Source organism: Callorhinchus milii, unplaced genomic scaffold (genome assembly GCF_018977255.1).
Source record: "Callorhinchus milii isolate IMCB2004 unplaced genomic scaffold, IMCB_Cmil_1.0 Scaffold7, whole genome shotgun sequence".
Lineage (NCBI taxonomy): Eukaryota > Metazoa > Chordata > Chondrichthyes > Chimaeriformes > Callorhinchidae > Callorhinchus > Callorhinchus milii.
Window position 1 is genome coordinate 26,172,092 of NW_024704748.1, and position 19,010 is coordinate 26,191,101.

Below are 19,010 nucleotides of genomic sequence, written 5' to 3' on the forward strand. Positions count from 1 at the left end.
GCGGAGCAGGCTCGAGGGGCTGAATGGCCTCCTCCTGTTTCTATGTTTCTGAGGTCTGGTCTCATTTTTCCTTTCACTGGAGCACAAATCCATAGATGCCAGTCTCACTTTGTATCTCACTCGAGTAGCTATTATTCATATTTGAGCCTTTAACAGCGAGTTTCGACAATGTACAGTATATAATTACAGGAAGAATTGTACTTGAGCTGGATTCTGGGTACTGCACACACATGCAAACACCCCTCCAAGACCATACACTTACATCTTCAGCAAGCTCCAGATAGCGATAAGGAAAGGTATCTTTGGGCTGATTTTTTCCCTTGCTTAACCCAGAGACACCGAAGCTAATTGTGGTGCTGAATCTGAGATCAGCGAACTGCACAGACCCGCAGATCGAACCTGGGACATACCCCGTCTGCAAACTCACTGAATACATGTGCTGAACTGTCCTTGTTGGCCTTATTAAATCTATCGACTTCCGCCACATTTTCACAGCTATTGATAGAAAAATTATTATAATTTTCTTGGACAGATATTTGCTGGGCAAATCTAGGCAGACTTGAAGGAAATCTGGTTGGGCCAGAATGTATTTCAGGTGTGCTAGTGCATGGCTGAGATGCAATTTGGCTGATTCCTTTAAGTTTGTGGATGTTGCTAGTTATGTGGTTCCAAGTGAATGAATGCTGCAGGTATACAGCAGAGTGTGACACCAGTACCTGTATCAGAGTGACGTTATACAGGCCTGCTCTGTACTGCTCTGTTCTCTGGGAAAGCAGAGTTCTATGTACGTGCTTAAATGCATGAACAGAGCTCCACTCGCTGGTATCCAAATCCCGGTGACATTTATAATAATAATAATAATAATAATCCTTGCATTTGACACAGCGCCTTATAATAATAATAATCCTTGCATTTGATATAGCGCTTTTCACGTCAGGAGGACGTCCCAAAGCGCTTCACAGAACACACTGTAAAGTGAATTGACTGTATATTTGTGGGCGAACGCGGCAGCCAATTGCGCACAGCAGTGTTCCACAAACGTGGATTGAAATGAACATGTTGTTTTTTCATGTAATTTTTTTTGAAGGGAAAATTACCCCCGGAAAAGCGACCCACCAATTGTCCAACAACCAGGTTCCTATTTACTGCTAGGTAAACAGAGGCGTGCGGAGTAGGGAAACTTGCCCAACATTTCTCTGTGCCCGGGAATCAAACCCAGGTCCTCTCACTTGCGAGGCGAGGGCTCTGACAGCTGAGCCACAGGACTCTACTTGTTGATATTGCTAGTTCCAGTTGAAACCGATGAAACACATGGCCTCCTATTCGTATTTCACTTTTGAACATGAAGCATTACTTCCTTAAATAGGGATTTTGGTGCAACCTGAAGTTTTCTTTATGCTTTTTGTTCCTTTCAGCTGCGTGAAACCGACACAAACCTTGGCAAGAGCTCCAGGATCCTATCTGGAATGTTGCGAAGGTAAGGTCAAGGTAGGAATCTGTTGTGCTTCTATAAATATTGTCTCTCTGTCCCCTTCAACAAAGCATACACGAGTACCGATGGAAGTGGTCTTGTCTCTGTGATAACCCTTAGCGATATTTATTTCACTGATCATAACAGCATTTTCATTGCTTCTCGCATCCCAGAGCTCCTGAGCCTCTTCCACAAAACTAAATGTAACTTGTACTCGTAAAGATGAAATGAATGCTTTATTTTATTGGCTTGCTGCCAAATTTTTGGCAAGGGTGAATAATTTAGTCCGTGGCTTCAATATGAAGTGCGTGGTAACCTCCCGCATAGTGGGCGTAAAATCATTGAAGGTTACAATCACTGTTTTTTTCTTATAAAGCCTTTAGGTTCATTTCTAGCCTACAGTNAAAAAAAGCACTGCACTTGACAGTAATTACTGTAAAGCATGTTGAGCTGGTTTCAGCTTATAGGTCCTATAATAAGGCAAATGTTTCTTCTTCTTGACTGTCACTGACTTTGGACTGATTTTACGATATGTATTTCACTCTCCAGCTGCTCAAATATTTCACGTTAAAGTAAACCATAGCCTACTTGGGTTGCTGACAGCTTATACAATACAAATTTATATTTATATAAAGCATCTAATATTAGGAGGACATCCTAAGTCATGTAATACAATACAAAATTACATTTATACAACGCCTTTCACATCGGGAGGACGTCCCAAGGCGCTGGACAGTTGGGGATTTGGATAAGCCACTAAAGTCTTTTTGCTTTGCTGGAACATATGTTCTGGCGTTGGCGGCATAAAGGAATGTGTGCAATCCACCGGCATATACACGTATTTTACAAAGATTGTTGAGCTACACAAGGTATTGGTTTTTCTTACAGTTAAACTGTGCCTATGTTCAGTTCTCCCTCACTCGATGTGCACCCCTGCAATTGTTGAACACTCAATACGCCATTCCACGTGAATGGTGCTATATTAATGCAAGTCATCATTGGAGTTGAATTATGGAAGGTGACTAAACCAGATAAGAAAATTGCATTAAGAAACACTTATCAAATATTTCTGTCACCTCATCTCTACTTCCTGACAAATATTTTGTAACCTGCATGGGATGATGTTGCGCACAGGTTTTCTAACTTAAAAACGCTCACCATTCTTTACAGCAGGACTGCTGAGCCTTTCTTGGAGGCTTGCGTGCAGTATGAATGCAGTTAAATGGCACATTCTGAAGTGGTATATTCTGGTGTCTGCCTCCAGTGCTTCAAAATCACTAACTGGTCAAGAGAGATCCAGCAAACAGTGATTAAAACACTTGCTCAACACCTTTGAATCCTGTTTTCTCCCAATAGACCTACACTGTAGCTTCTTCCCTTCCCAAAACGTCTGTTGAATTTCATCAGTTATTAGCTGGGCTTTGGAGTGGAATGTCCCAGTGGCGTTGGGGGTGGGTGGGGGGAGGGGGTGCGAAGGGGTCGGGGGTGGCAATGAAGGCATTGAAAAAGGAAATTTAGTCACACGTGTTTTGGCCTGAATGCTCTGTTGGGAATTTGCCCTTTGTTTCAGGATAATTTGAGCAGTGTGGTCGGTCGCATTCTTATCCTGTTGAGCTAAACAATTTCCAGTTCAGGAATTCAAACCATACATTCCAAGAGACCGTCTCGAGTATTAATTCACACTGAACGCATGTGGCAAACTTGTCGATAGGCACTTTGAATGGGAATTGGAATCCAATTCTAAGTGGAAATTGACAAATTTGCTGCAATTAGGAGATGGAGCAAAGTGGCCCCTGTTGTCTGGTGTTGCAATTCAGAAGCACACATAGAACCATGTTAGGATATTTTACGTCGTTGATTCAGGTTGTCCATTCCATTCGGCAGTGGAACCTGTCCAGGGGTCAACAGCCATATCTAGGTGATGATGGACAGAAGTGACAGGAAATAGTCAAAGGCAAGGGATTAGAAAGGAATTTTCTTTTTTTAAAAAAACGCGTTTAAGCAGTGAACAGGTTGTTGACTCGTATTGTGAGATGGAGTACGGGTTTAATACTGAGAAGGTTAAATCTTTGTCAGCTTTCAATTTCCTTTGAATATTCCTACAACAGCCATCCAAGCATTGCTGACTTTTACTGCATGTCATGGCTTCATTTCACAGAAACCTGGCAATTCTGCCCGTGAACCGTAACTTGGGGGTAAAAAAAACAAAAAATCTGATTAAGAGTAATATGTAAATGCCCTTCCAAATGACATTAGCTAAATTCAAAATTCAGAGGAAAAGGAAGTAGGAATTGAAATAGATGCTTCAATGCCTGCAGACAATCAAAAACAAATGCTGCCAAAGGCCAGCAATGACTGCCTGTGGAACAAATATTCTGCATATGTCTCCATTTTGTCAAAACTCATTAAATGGTCTGCCTGTGTTATGTCAGTTGGGGTGTCAAGAAATCATTCATCATTTTTCGTGCAAAAATAACATGAAGTTATTTAAATAATATCATATTAATATTAAAGTTCAGCTTGAACTCAGCTGTCACTTAATGGCACAGCTTAATCAGACATAGCATTTAGAAAAATGCGTGTGCAAGGCTACATTTGCTTTTGGGTTAGCCAGATCAAATCAGGATTTATGATACTCCACTGCAACATATTTATACCACATTTATGCTTGACATGTCTCAGATTCGCTTCTGAAAGTATTTATAGTAATTTTCAATAAAAACGAACCATCCATGAGTAGTTTGTTTGTACAGATTTGTAGTAATTTAGTTAGACAAGGCCCAAGGAGAAAAAAAAACACCATAACCTTTAAAAATTGTCAGTTAATTGAACCGCTCGCTCTCTGAAACATGGGCTTACCTCAGTAGAGCGTATAGCACGCATGTTTGGCTTGGCCTCTGTGAAAGGTATTTATCTTATGAATCAATAAAATAAAACAATGGGAAATTCATTTGTACCTCGATTACAAATTCCTGTTCCCTTTAGGGCGTTGTTAAGGAGGAAGGTGGGGTGGGGGGAGGGGGGGCGGGGGTCAATTCTGTAGCACAAATACCACAACATGTGTTAATCATTAGATCCTAGTGACAATTGCTTCCATAAACATTTTTTGTTTCAATCCGTTTTAACCCTTATGTAAAGTGAAACCCACCCCAAAGGTGCCTTTTATTCTTTTAAAAAAGAAGGTTATTTGGAAATAAAGTACATTTTTTGTTTGTTCTTCAGCTTCTGGCGCAGTCGTATGTATGCTCTTTGGTGGCACTGTATTTGATGATCATTAAGCTTCCTCTTCGTGCCTCTGCATTTTACAGCCAACGTCACGGCTTTAAAGTGGATCGATTTCTGCTCGGAAGGGTCAGTAACATTTAGTGTTAGGCCAGGGACTGAGTAAAACCTCCTGGAATCGAAGTGGTTAAAGTGCTGACCGCGAATAGGAAGCGTTCAGCTTTTCCACATTACTTTGGAACATTGAACACAGTCTCCCATTGTATTATATTGAGAAGCTTCAGCTAAAAACGCGTGCGAGATCAGAGAGTATCCTCTGTGCAAAATGTGCAGATGGGTTTTGTGCCACAAGCCTGCTCAGTGACGGGACATGGCCTAAGCAGGTGCTTGACCCTGAGACAACGACGCAAAACCCGCTTGAATCTTGGGATCTGTTCACGGCTGATCGCTTTCCTGTGGTTAATAATCTCTGCAAAAAAAAATCGGTCACTGCTGGGCCCAATTAGTCACGTGGCCTTAAAATGTCCGCGCAGATGCCTGGGCTGAGCTTGACAGTGGGGTAGACCTCATCCACGCCCAGGGCACAGAGTTTGTGACCTGTGCGGTCAAAACTGTCCTGCTCCCCCCAGATTTAGTCACTCAATCCACCACGGTTTGTGGGACTCTGCTGTGCGCAATTGGCTGCCGCGTTTCGCCCATAAAATATACGGTCAGTTCACTTTACAATAATCTGTGAAGCGCTTTGAGACGTCTCGAAGACATAATAAGTCGCTATATCTGTCCAAGGATGATGATTATTATTATTATTATTATCATCATTATTATTAGTATGCAAAATTGTAAGTATTGCAGATTTTATTTAGTGGTAGGCTGAGTAGCTGGTCAGAATTATTGTACTGGTGGTAAGTGAAAGTGCCATTAAAATTGGAAGACTTATCATTTTTTCCAAACTAGATTTCTGCCTCCTGGCTGCCAGCCAGGACTGCGTTGCATTTTTCTTCTCTTTGAATACTGAAACTAACGAGTCGAAAAATATTTTTAAACTCCCTTAGTGTCGCCCATGTACAGTACTGCTCAGCAGACTGACTGACCAAGGCATTCTGTTATCGTAGCTGTGTCTTGTTCAAATGCTGAATATTCCCCAGGCAGCTACTTACGAACTCTCATTTTCTTCACTGCCTTGAGGGAAGATTTGTGGATTAAGCGGTGGCGTTTCTGACTGGTGGCAAATGATGTACTGCTTACTATGGGTAAATTCTTGGCCACTGTGTCAGGCTGAACAGATCCAGTACAGCTGGAATTAAGTGTACCCTGAGTTGTGAGATTCTCTACAGTTCGAATCCCAACATAAGTACAGCCCAGCTTCAGTGTGCGTTCAGTCAGAATGACGTGGGACTTTACATCCCACAGTAGACTATCTTGTTCCCCTGTGGCCAAGCTACAAGTATCTCAGGGATGTGTCGCACACACTATCAGCTCTGGCCACATTGTCCTGATCTGAACGAGAATTGAGAGAAACAAGAGCGAAAAGGGAATTATTTCAATTGCAAGCTGGATGATAAAGATCCCATTGGCCCTATTTGAATTTTGCACATATTAGCTGACGAGTTCACCTGCATAGTACACTGTGACTACACTTTACAGAATAAAACCATGAAACACATTGAGAACTTCCTCCCAATGTGGAAGGTACTATAACAAATGAGAGGATTGTTATTATCATTACCAATAATAATAAATATTGCCCCAAAAATTTCGCAGCTGCACTTACAACAAAATAAAATTTACGTTGATACAGTGCCTTTCTCTTCGGGAGGACATCCCAAGGTTCTAGACAGCCTAGCGTTGGCACCTGAGCCAGGTGGGGGGCATGTAAGAGTCGAAGGGGTTGGGGAGGGGGTGGTGGAGGGAGGGAAAAGATGACCGAAGGTGTTGTCAAAGAGGAAGGTCTTGAGGAGGACATTACAATGCACATTTCAATCTTGGAGGAAGAACTAACAGATTAGAATATATACATTATTCAGGATGAACGCTGTGTCAGATGACTGTGATCTGAGAAAGAGATAACATTGTTTAGTAAACACATCTCTGAATATTCACACAGTCATTAGTAATCTGTGTGGTATTAGGTGACTGTAACCTTGTGACATGGTGCCCTTGTTTCCACTAAATCAAATGCTAATGCAATGTTGCTTCTCCTTGGCAAGATCCAAGCCCTTCCTTTAAATCTGTTAATGGAAACTATACTATGAAGAATATTTTAAAGTTTCTTCCCCAAATCACAGGCATTGCACGGATGGGCTAAGATTGAGTTGAGCCTTCAATCCTAGTCTTCAATCCTGGTTTCTCGTAGTCAATCACTTCATCACTATTTGTAATAATCCTTATATAATAATCCTTGCATTTGATACAGCACCTTATCAAATCTTCGAGGCGCATTAAAGCGCTTCACAGAATATACTGTAAAGTTTAGTGACTGTGTGTTTTGTGGGCGAAATGCGGCAGCCAATTGCGCACAGTGTCCCACAAACAGTCGTGGGTTGAGTGACCAAATTATTGTTTAAATTTTTTTTAAGGGATTATTACCCTGGAAGAGCGATCCGCCAATCGACTAACAACTGGGTTCTTACTTATTGCTCAGTAAACAGAAGCGTGTGGAGTAAGGAAACTTGCCCAACGTTTCACCCCAACCTGCCCGGGAATCGAACCCAGGTCCTCTCTGGCTTGCGAGACGAGTGCTCTAACCACTGCGTGACAGAACCCCGCTAGTCCTGTTTCTAGGACATTCTGTGCATAAATTGGCTGCTGCATTTGACTGAGTGATTGATAGCATTTCTATTAATGGCACTGAAATTTCTCATTAACACCTCGTACAAATCATTGGTGAAGACAATCGACCTGTTAGAAATGACTCATGCAGTGTTTAGTTACGTTTCAAACTTTATCAGTTTTTAGTCTTCTTCCATTTCACCATTATTTCCACCAGCCTTTCAGGCAGTGCATTCCAGACCCTAACAACTCTTTGGGTAGAAAACAATTATAAACACTAGGGTAATTTAGTGTAGCAATGTCAATATCATTATAACTTGGTTTCCATGTACGTTTCAATTCATCCGTGATATGTTTTTCTTGAGGAAAAAAGTCCAGATAAGTATTTTCAAGAATAGGGTTACTGGGAACTTGTGAGATATTTCTTCAGTAAATATTAAGTGTTGCTGTGCAACACTCTGAGTATAAGTACACTCACTGATGTGTATAATTAACCAGTTGATGTGGAGTATGTAATAACAGTTCTTGGAACGATGTTTTCTGGAAATTCGCAGTGTTTTAGGTAATCTCACGGCAACCTTCCCACAGTGGCTCAGGCTGTGCTGGTTGCTACGCAATGAATCATTGTAGAGCTCTTTAAACGCTCCGAGACGCCGTCTTGAGTGAAGGGCGCTACATAAATACAAGTTGTTGGTGTTGTAGAGGCACAGACAATTCAAGTTGCTCTTTTTGCAGGAGCGACCTTTTAGTTTACACACAGTGACAGCTGAAAGCTGAACCTCCAGTTCGAATGACGAGCATTTTAGGTGCGTCCGTTTGGGTAGCGAGTTGGTCGAGTAAATGTAAAGGTGTGATGTAAAGCTGCATACGCAGCCACACTGTTGGGTTTACTGGCGGATTGTATTCCGGGGTTAATAATCCCTTTTAAAAAAATAATAATAAGTTGGCCATCCACTCCACAGCTGTTTCTGGGACGCTGCTGTGCGCAATTGGCTGCTGCATTTCGCCCACAAAATACACAGTCACTGCACGTTACAGTATATTCTGCGAAGCGCTTTGAGACGTGATAAGGTGCTTTATCAAATGTAAGGATTGTTATTATTGTTCTTAACCGATGCAATATATCGTTTGTTTGTTGGTCATCAAAGTGTTTCTGGGACTCCTGATCTGACACAGTGCTGTAGGGACACCATGCTGCTTCCCCTGCTGGATAATTTAATACACAGTCAACTTCAGATTCAGTCTCGGGGCCATTATGTACTGAGACAGCCTTCGACTGCATGTTGCCTCCATGCATTAATGCAGAACCAAGCTGATTTCCTTTGACTTTGTATTGAAGTTATGCTGAAGTGGGATTCACGTTGCTGGCACTTTCTCTCGTCTTTCTGGGAGGCATCCTAGAATATTCTACAAATGTGCGGAGCTATTAATTGTACCCGAAATGTTATTAAGGTCACCATGGAACTTCGCGCCTGGAATGTAATGAGTTCGGACTATTGCTTTTTGTCCAGAATCTCACTGTGCAGCAAATAAATCCAGTTAATCCATATCACGGCATAAATCCCGATTGTACAAAATTGCACTCCCAGTGACATTAAGCTTTGAGTCCTGTTCACACTGCTAACATCTCCCTACCTCTCCGACCTGCTTACCCCACAACCCACTACCTGCTGCCTCTGCTCAACTGGCTCAGGCCTTCGGCATGTCTCTGATGCCCTGCGTTCCACCAACGGTGGCCATACTTACAGCCACTAGGCCTCGAAGCTCTGGAGCACTCTTCCTCTATCCCTCCAACTTGCCCCTTCCTTCCCCATCTTCCGGTCGCGCCTGAAGACCTTCCTCTTCGACCGGTGCCTACGGTCACCTCCCCCTCTCCCTGTTCATATCAGTGCTGAGAGAATAGAACAAGAGTTCGCATGTTCAGGATTGCAAAGAGCAATTTCAGGACAAACATCTGGAAGTATTTCTTCACCCAGCGGGTAATTAAAGGATTTTCACAGTATAGAGAAGATAAACCCAGAACAATAGTTGAAGATACACCAGTGGGATCGGGGTTGTTGAGGGACAAACATCAGAAAGTATAACTTTACAGAGAGGGAATTTCTTATATTCTTCATTTGCTATCTCACAAGAAATGTCACAGTCCCAAACAGTTTGCAGTTTTTCAACTTTTCAAAATGTTTATAATCATAATAATCCTTGCATTTGATACAGCGCCTTATCACGTCTTCGAGACGTCTCAAAGCGCTTCGCAGGATATTACTGTAAAGTGTATATTTTGTGGCCGAAACCTGGCAGCCAATTGCGCACAGCAGCGTCCCACAAACAGCCGTGGATTGAGTGACCAAATTATTATTATTTTTTAAAATGCATTTCTCTTTCGAAGGGGTTATTATTTATTACCCCCTTCAAAACGATCCGCCAGTCGACTAACAACCGGGTTCCTACTTGCTGCGAGGCAAACAGAGGCGAGTGGTGAGGGTTACGAAGTGATACGAAGCAACGTCTTAAAAGTCTTCAGACTAAAGCAATACGGTTAAATTGTAATCTGGCCAGGTTTGCATTCTTGGTCTATTTAGTAGTTGTAAAATGTTGCAATCTCCTGGCTGTGTAGCTCAGTGCTCCGCTGGGCAGCGCGTTTAAACCACCAGGTCTTCGGGGAGCTCTTTGTCTGAGATTTTAAGAGGCTGAACGATTAAGGCACAGATTGAAATGATTTACCCAGCTGGCATCGCCACTTGTTAAAATGTGTGTACAGCTAATGTTTTGACCTAATTTGAGTGCAGTGGAAAAATAGCTGAATTATAAACTATTAATATTAATTTGCACTGTGTAAGGGGGAGGAGGGTGGGGGAGATAGTCAGTGTGTGTAGAAAATGATTCAGTTGCTGACTCCCTTGCAAGAGTAAGTGAACTGTAACTGAGAGACTATATGTGGCATATTCTGTAGGATTGTCCTGATCTTTTTTTTAAAAAAAATACAACATTATAGCTTTCAGTTTATTCCAGGAATGATGTGAAATTTCTGTTCTGGTTGCAAAAAAAATTATATTTTTCTTATTTTTTTTAATCTTTTCTTAGCAACGGGGTTAGCAAGGTGCTGGTCTTGCTGTGAGATACTAAAATGGGGAAATTGCTGCCCTTGTTTTTCTTACTTGCTAAATATTCCCCCAACTGATCATGTAATGTGCTGCAGTACGATTGAAAACAATTACTTTTAGCTTGGATTATCCGAACACTCGTCTTGAGAACTTGAAGGCCATTGTATTTTCCATTTTCCACAGCTTCGTGTCCATTGTCTCTCATGTAAATCTACCTTACGTTGTTTACCCACTCTAATTTACTGCTAACCGTTTATTTTCAGGTACACATGCTGTGTATTGCAATAGCTAGCCAGGGATTTCCTTACTAAGATGTATGTGCTCTGTTACTTAGGGACTGTTTCAGCCTTAGACCAGCTCCGTACACTAAGCGTTTCCATTCCAGTCAGTCACTGTTCTCTATAAATTATTTTTACTGCTTTTCCTAATCAAAATACTTCAAGTTCTGATAATCTGCCTTCCTACAGCTTTAATACTGAAACGTGGACTGTAAAGTTTTTCATTAACCTTTGTGAGTGCCAAATATACTGTATCTTAACAAATACTGTACGTAATGGAGTAGTGTGCGTTTGCTGAAATCATATCCAAATAAAATTTCATTTGCAGCTCAGTATCGGAAGGTGAATGTCAAACTTTTCTTACTTATAAATTTAGACTTCTATCATTTTTACTTTTCCTTCTATTATTGGAAAATGCTCGTTCCGCTGATTGTTTATAACTTGTGTTCCATTTTGTTCCCAAAGATTCTCATCCATCTTCTGTTTTGCTCAAAGAATTCTATTTCCGAGGAAAAACAATCAAATTTACTCGCATGTGCAGTGAGCAAAGCTATCCTTCTGCACACCTAGAACATTAAATCTGTGATTCTCACCGAACATTCATAACCCCTTGCTTTTGATTTAACTTTTTAGTGTATTGATATATCACTCACAACTGTTATTTACAGCTTTAAAGCTCTCTTTACCCCTCCCCACCACCATTCACTTTAAATATGATTCAAATAAAACCTACGGTTTGACTGTCCATTCCTGTTTATTTAAATATTTGTTGCAGAGCTGGGAACACCATTGAACTAGAACAGCCGTGAATGAACATAATGGTGTGCTTATATCAGCGCTTTTATCGTACCAACTAACAGTCGACACTGCTACATGCCAAGCAATTACTGTCATGATAAATCCCAGAATATACACATGTCATCTTGTTCATCATTGTTTAATTGTTGTCTTTATTGCTGATTCCCTTTAGTTTACCCAGTGTTGACTTCAAGGAGCGCTTAGTTAAATGGTGTGTGCTGAAGGGAATTGAATGCGGAGATAACTAAGAATGTTTTGTAGGGAGACTGGTCTGCACATGACTAGATGAGGAGCTAAACTGTTGGCACAAAGTATAAATACAGCTATTGGGATTCATTTAAACTTTAAACTAAACGCAGAATACTTTGGTAGATAAGGATGAGCAGAGAACTGTGGATGATTGGGAGGAGATGGAAGATGGTGCTGCAGTTCAGGGTGGAGGGGAAATAGAAAACATAACAAATGATCAGGAGAAAAAACTTGTTGCAGAAAAAGCTTGAATATTTTAATAGTAATACAAGGAACAGTCAGGAATGAACTTTTGGAATTATAGATCTATACAGTCAGTGAAAATATTAACATTCTCAGCATTATCGTAACGTGCCTTAGAGAGAAAGATGCCCATCAGATGGAGCTAAGAGGATATAAAATCACAGATAGTTCTGTGAAGTTTGCCAGACTGTTGGTACATTATTATTATTAAGCGAGTATATCACTGCCTTGGAGAAAGAGATATAACAGGAGAGATAGCAGATCAATAAGGGGTAGAAATTAATAATGATGAGGATAACCAAGTAATATTTGATAAGTTGCTATTGACCTCAGGTCAAGTTGAAGATAGAAAGCTGTTTAGGCAGCATAAGAGAATTTACAGTTCAATCGTAATGTAATCCTCATCAGTGTTCATCAGAGGCAAAGTCCTCATGACCTTTTTGAAGGATTTTATATCTTCTTAACTCCATTTCTCAACTATGTTTCCAACAGAGTCAGACAATGAAAACACCATTTCAATTAGATGAAGCAGATGCTACATTAGATTTATGGAAAAAAATCATCGTCATTAATTGTATTGATGCAGTAAAGCCCAGTATTTGGTGTGTTAGGCACATCATCGAGGTTCCCATTAACAGGACAACATTTTTGCCCTTAGTTTCCTCAGAACTGATCAGCCACCTGGAAGTGGATGAACATTTTGGCCACTAGTCATCATTCTAAGGTTTAATTTGTTACTGTTATCAAAATTTAAGGACAAAACACAGAGTTGTTTGATTTAGGGGAATGGAAACTTTGAGAGGACTCTCTGGAGGATTAAATGGGGAACAGAAATAGACTCTAAAACAAATCGAGGAAAATAATTATTTCCTCTATTTTAACATTTTACGAAAATTAGGAAGAAAATATTTTACTTAGAAGCAAAGAGAGAGAGAAAAAAAAGAACAGAACCACAAATGGAGGAGCAAAAGAAAGTAACCGAATTGTCAAACTGAAATATGCTTAACACAGCAAAGGAACATAAACTAGTGAGACTTAGGAGTGGTTTAAAAGGCTTTTGAGATTAACAAAAGGCGCAATTAGCATGGATTTCGAAGCAATAAGTTACACGTCTCAAATCTGCTGGAATTATTTGAGCAAGTAAATAATTCAAAGGTGATCAATGTCATTTATTTGGATTTTTGGAAGGTGTTTGATAAAGTTACACGTAAGATACTTTTTAAGGAAGACCAAAAAAATTTATGGAAGTGATGGCAAGTTAGGTAGCCGGATTGAAAACTGACTCCACAATGGGAAGATAATTGGGAAAAGCTCTACCTGAGGGTATTGACTTGTGGAAATCTCCATCAATGTGTTCTGGGTCCCCTGCTGTTTACAATATTCATAAATTACTTTGTGGAGAGCAGTTCCTTTAATGTTATAACATTTGCTGATGGTGCCAAGCCATATGAGAAGGTGACTAATATAAGAAGGATAAATGGCATTCAAAAAGATCTGGATAAATTGAGCAGGTGGGCAAGCAGTGGCAGATGGGTTTTAATACCGAGGAATCTTAAAGAAATGCATATTGGGATCAGAAACTATTCAGAACGGGTGTCCATTTACCAAGGTGGAAAAAGAAAAGGATTTAGATGTGACTATTGACTGAAGAGTTCCAGTAGATGCAAAGCTTCTAGTTTAAAGCTAATCTGTTGCCAGGCTGGAGACCTGTAGCATATTAGTTACAACACTCACCTCGCAAGCGAGAGGACCTGGGTTCATTCCCAGGCAGGATAATACCTTGGCAAGTTTCCTTTCTCCGCAAACCTCTGTTTACCCAGCAGTGTGTAGGAACTCGGTTGTTAGTTGATTGGCAGATTGCTTTCTGGGGGTAATAATCCCTTTTGAGAAAAAATGTCCACAACTGTTTGTGGGACGCTGCTGTGCGAAATTGGCTGCTTCATTTCGCCCACAAAATATACAGTCAATTCACTTTGCAGTATATGCTGTGAAGCGCTTTGAGATCTCTCAACGACATAATAAGGCTGTATCAAATGCAAGGATTATTATTATTATACATTTAACAGATTCCAAAAGGAATTTAGAATTTTGAATAAGACACGGTTGAAGTCACATATGGAATATAGGGGTACAAATGATAGCATGTGATGTGTTGATTGTCAGTAACTCTTTCTAATCCTACATCCTTTTGACGATGGAGTGCCCAATACAGTATGTTGTCAAGGAAAATGTGCAACATGCTATTAATTGTCGCATAATGAGAGGTCGTCCCGACGTGAAAGGGGCTGTGTTTTATCCAACACGAGGATCGGTGTTTTATTTTTAGAAAGATAAGAGTTGTATGTCTTACAGTGACTTAAGATTGTTTAACTCGTGACCATTAAAATTGTTGAGGAGTAAGCTAGCTGCTGTATGTTTGAAGAGAGTGGGCCAATAAATAGCTTTCTGAAGACAGAATTGGCAGGCAGTAGGTGATGAAACCTTAGTCTTAGTGTTTTTATTGAAAGCTAAATCCTCTAAATTGATTGCTGTAGATGAATTATCCTTTAAAATTTGAAGTACGTTTTAAGGTTCTCCTAAATTTGTATGCAGTAAAATATACAATATTAAAGATTATAAGTGTTAGGCACAGACTGACTTATCCCATGAAAGCAACAGATTCATCGCACTAAAATGATTAGTTTTAGAAGCATTACACCTTATTAAAATAAAATATTAATGCCATACCTGCACTGATCATGCAATGAGAATTTTTTTCTTTCCCAATTTGTAATGGGCTTCATTTGATGGCTCTTCTGTAGCCCTGAAAACATTCTTAACGATGTTCGTCCCCATTGCCACTTATGCTCATTTACATTGCTGAGTTAGTTAACGAGAACTACATTTCAATTTGACTGCATTTCAGAGTGAACTTGCTAGAACTCTGCACACAGATGGGAAGTTTTCAATAAGAGATCGAGGTTCAAGTTGCCTACTACAGTGTATTGTTGCTGTGGATTGCAATCAGTGCACTGATGTACTTGCCAATGCTGGGGGCTTCTTAACAAATTTTACATACAACATTCTTCTGGCAAAATGGGGCAGTGTCATATAAATCCCCAAATAGCTGTGTTGCATTGCATCTTTGGGGTTTCTAATATACAGTCACTACACTTTACGGTATATTCTGTGAAGCGCTTTGAGACATCTCGAAGACGTGATAAGGCGCGAAATCAAATGCAAGGATTGTTATTGTTATTTGTCTGGTCCGAATGTGAGTTTTATAGTACTGATGGAATAAGAAATTTAGAATTTGCAGGCATGGCATTATCTTATTCGGTTTGTACGTCTGCCAAGTAACTAGCTCCATCATGTGTTAAATGTATATTACAATATGTAAACTGGCTTTAGTACTCCCCAAAGCAGCATGAATCTCAAGACTACCATTTACCACAGAGGGTCTGATTATAATCCTTGTATGTTTTCACTCGGAAGCTAAACACAATGCTAAACTGTAAATCTGTGTCACCAGATCTACTCCTGAAACCACAAGAGCAAAACCTTTTAACGCTTGCAAGGTTTGTAGAAAAGTCTAATGGTGGTTCAGCTTAAGTCACTGAATGAGCACAGATTGATGTCTCGAGCTGCGGGCTTCATTATAGCTGTGTTTTAACAGTAAAATAATGACAACCTGTTTGTACCAATTATTTTAGATTCAATGAAATCTAATGAGTGAAATCCTTCGAGGTGTTAACATGAACACTTTTTCCTGCTTTTGATTCGATGGCAAAAGGTCTTTGGTATTTTTGCACTTCAAGGCCATTCACTTTGTGAGTTCTTCAGGGTAATAATGTTACTGAAAGGTGGGCATGACATTGCTGGAAATCTGAAAGTACAACAACAACAACAAGATTGCATTTATAGAACACCTTTCACGTCGGGAGTAAACCAGAAATACTGGAAACGTCTGAAAGTAAAAGACGGGTAGCTTTTCCGGTGTGAAATCATATACTTCCCTTTAGGAAAATATCTCAAGTTGTTATAAATGTTTGTGTTTTTTAAAATAAATATATTAAAAAAACCTTTGTAACATGAAACACCACAGATTTTCTGCATTCTTTACAGCACAAGTCATTGTTTCCTGTATTTGCTGTTTGCTCACAAGCTCTGGATTCAGAGCCAAGATAAGAAGTTGATTTGTCAGCACCATTTCTGCAGATTGCGACTCCAGCAGGATGGCATTTCCTTTACTCATTGTGTTCTCAGATACACGTGTGGTCTTCAGAGGAGTTTCTGAAGCAAGGTCACTGGTCTTTAAACTTCATTGTAGCTTCTCAGTCTGAACTGAAGTTAACTCAAATAGCCCGTTATGGTTGAACTACTTCCTCTAGTTCAATGATACTAAATATCATAATAATCCTTGTGTTTGATTTGACGCCTGATCACGTCAGGCAATAGGCAAGAACGCGCTACCGCTTGGCGAGTGTTGTGAGATGGAGAGGAGAACAAATTGTCCATTTCACCGTGTTGCAAGCGCATCTCCTGTTGACAGTCCGAAACACTGACTGTCCAGCACCTTGGGACGTCATCCCGACATGAAAGGCGCTATAAAAAAGTAGGTTTTTTGTTGTTGTTGATTGTTTATAGAGTGCCAATAGCAGTGGCAATGATGTCTGCTTCACATGGACGTGACATCTTGGGTCTTTTTTAAAAAAAAGAGGAGATTATGAGTGGGCAAACACATACAAAGAGCAGTAAGTTCAAAACCCTTGTCACTCGGATGTGTTAAGGAGTTTTACAAGTCAAGAGTACGTTACAACATCTGTAAAGTGCTGCGTTTTTACTTGAATAGCCTGAATTCTGACTTGAGTAATACTCTTCGTTTTTGCAATCTGTTCCCAAGTATCCATTTTACTGCCCTCTTTCACAGTCCTTCTTATCCCGGCACTGTAAATGAGGAATGTATTGCAAAGTAACACATCACCGTGTTTACTTGTTATAGACTACTTTGATTGGTAATAACAAGACGCATTAACCTGTCGTCTTTGTGTATTTGTATGTGAAGAACATGTGGAGAAGATGCATCAATATGAGCAATATGTCGGTGCTTGTGAATGTACTAAATTTCAGCACCAACCATGGCATTTTTTATTTAATCTCTAAAAGAGGCTTTTTATTTTCAGTTTAGTTATGGATTTAGCAATAGTCTGCACCCTAATTGCAAACATGTAGTTGGCTGGTGCCTGAATTTGCAGACGATTTTGAACAACCTTTGTTATTTTTGTAAATATAGATTCTTTTTCATTTTAAATTATTCAGCAAGGAATTGTAGTGACTGCAGTAGCTAGGCTGTGCAGTATTTGCTATTGACCATGGAAGGCTGAATGGTGATTCGAAGACTGAATCTTCTGTCTCAACCATGTCACTTAAAAGCAAACATATAATGTATATAACGCAACTTAGCAGGACATGTACTTGTCCGCAAAGTTGAAGATCATGTTGTTCCATCACGTTTGATGCAAGGCACATTGTTTATTGTTCTCTCTGATTCATGGGTAAACTATCTATATCATGCCCCTCAATATAATGCATTCAGTGTGTACTTGCAGAGGCATTTATAGCAAAGATCCACTGTATTTAGTGCTATGTGAATAGCTTTCAGTAAGCACAATAGACCAGTGAGAAGGAACATCCTTATAAGTAGAAGAAAGACGACAGTGTAATACAGTATTTGAATTGCAAAGAATACACTAAGGGTGATGCTTTGTGCGCCATTAAGTTTAGCGCTCTTTGTCAATGTGCACTTATAATACAAAATCCCACTAACTGCTCACATTTCCAAATTGCACTCAGCATACTACTGCAGCACACAGAGCATGGGCCCCATAATGTTAGTAATAAAGTGACTGAGCCAGAGACAAGTATAACATGTAACATGAATATGATTGTGTCATGTTACAGAAATAGCTCTCAATGGTATATATATTCAGGGTGAAACCTTGGGCAAGTTTCCTTACTCCACACGCCTCTGTTTACCTAACGGTAAGTAGGAACCCGGTTGTTAGTCAGTTGGCAGATCGCTTTTCCTGGGGGAATAAGCCCTTCAAAACAAAGAAATAAAAATAATAATAATTTGGTCACTCAATCCATGACTGTTTGTGAGACGCTGCTGTGCGCAATTGGTTGCCGTGTTTCGCCCACAAATCCACAGTGAAGCGCTTATCTCAAAACGTGATAAGACGCTGTACCAAATACAATTATTATTATTATTATTATTACTGTACGGCTTATGCTGACCAAAATTGCACCTTTGACACGATGCCAAAGCTCAGTATAAAGCCAGTGTGCTGGACAGTGTCAGTACTCTAACTGTGACTGACTGGTGCATCAGCCTGCTTTGAGGGTTGGTTCTAACTTAGCCTCTGTCAGCGGGACCCTTTTCCATTTCAATGCATTGAAAGAACTGTGTTCCTTTTGTTCTCAATCGATGCAGACTGACTGTAATCAGAGGACAGTGAGCTTTGCTCTCATGATTCGTGTCTTTTATTCCATAATCTGTGGCCTTTCCTTGCACAAGCGTAGTAAAGTCAAGCATAGTTTCCCATTCATACTACTACTGAAACTCTCTCGACACAGCACCATTAGGGTCAGTAGAGGGACCACATTCATTGATGGGCAAAGGGCATCAGCCGACATCAAGCGGAGAATGGTGCTATGCTCTTATGTTTTGTAAGTGTTGCGTATCGGTTTCAAATTGAGATTATTTTTAATAATAATGATAATAATAATCCTTGCATTTGATGTAGCGCCTCTTCACGTCGTTGAGACGTCTCAAAGAGCTTCACAGAATATACTGCAAAGCGAATTGACTGTATATTTTGTGGTCGAAACACGGCAGCC

At 40.2% G+C, this 19,010-nt stretch overlaps 1 protein-coding gene across 2 annotated transcripts in view; it reads left to right on the forward strand.

Annotated features, from left to right (window-relative positions):
• Positions 1 to 19,010, forward strand: part of vti1a (vesicle transport through interaction with t-SNAREs 1A) — a 181,256-nt gene that overhangs the window by 101,460 nt on the left and 60,786 nt on the right. For both annotated transcript variants that reach the window (XM_042336671.1, XM_042336672.1), the window contains one exon: positions 1,416 to 1,477. In XM_042336671.1, coding sequence (XP_042192605.1) covers positions 1,416 to 1,477 — 62 coding nt within the window. The remainder of the gene's footprint in view (positions 1 to 1,415; positions 1,478 to 19,010) is intronic.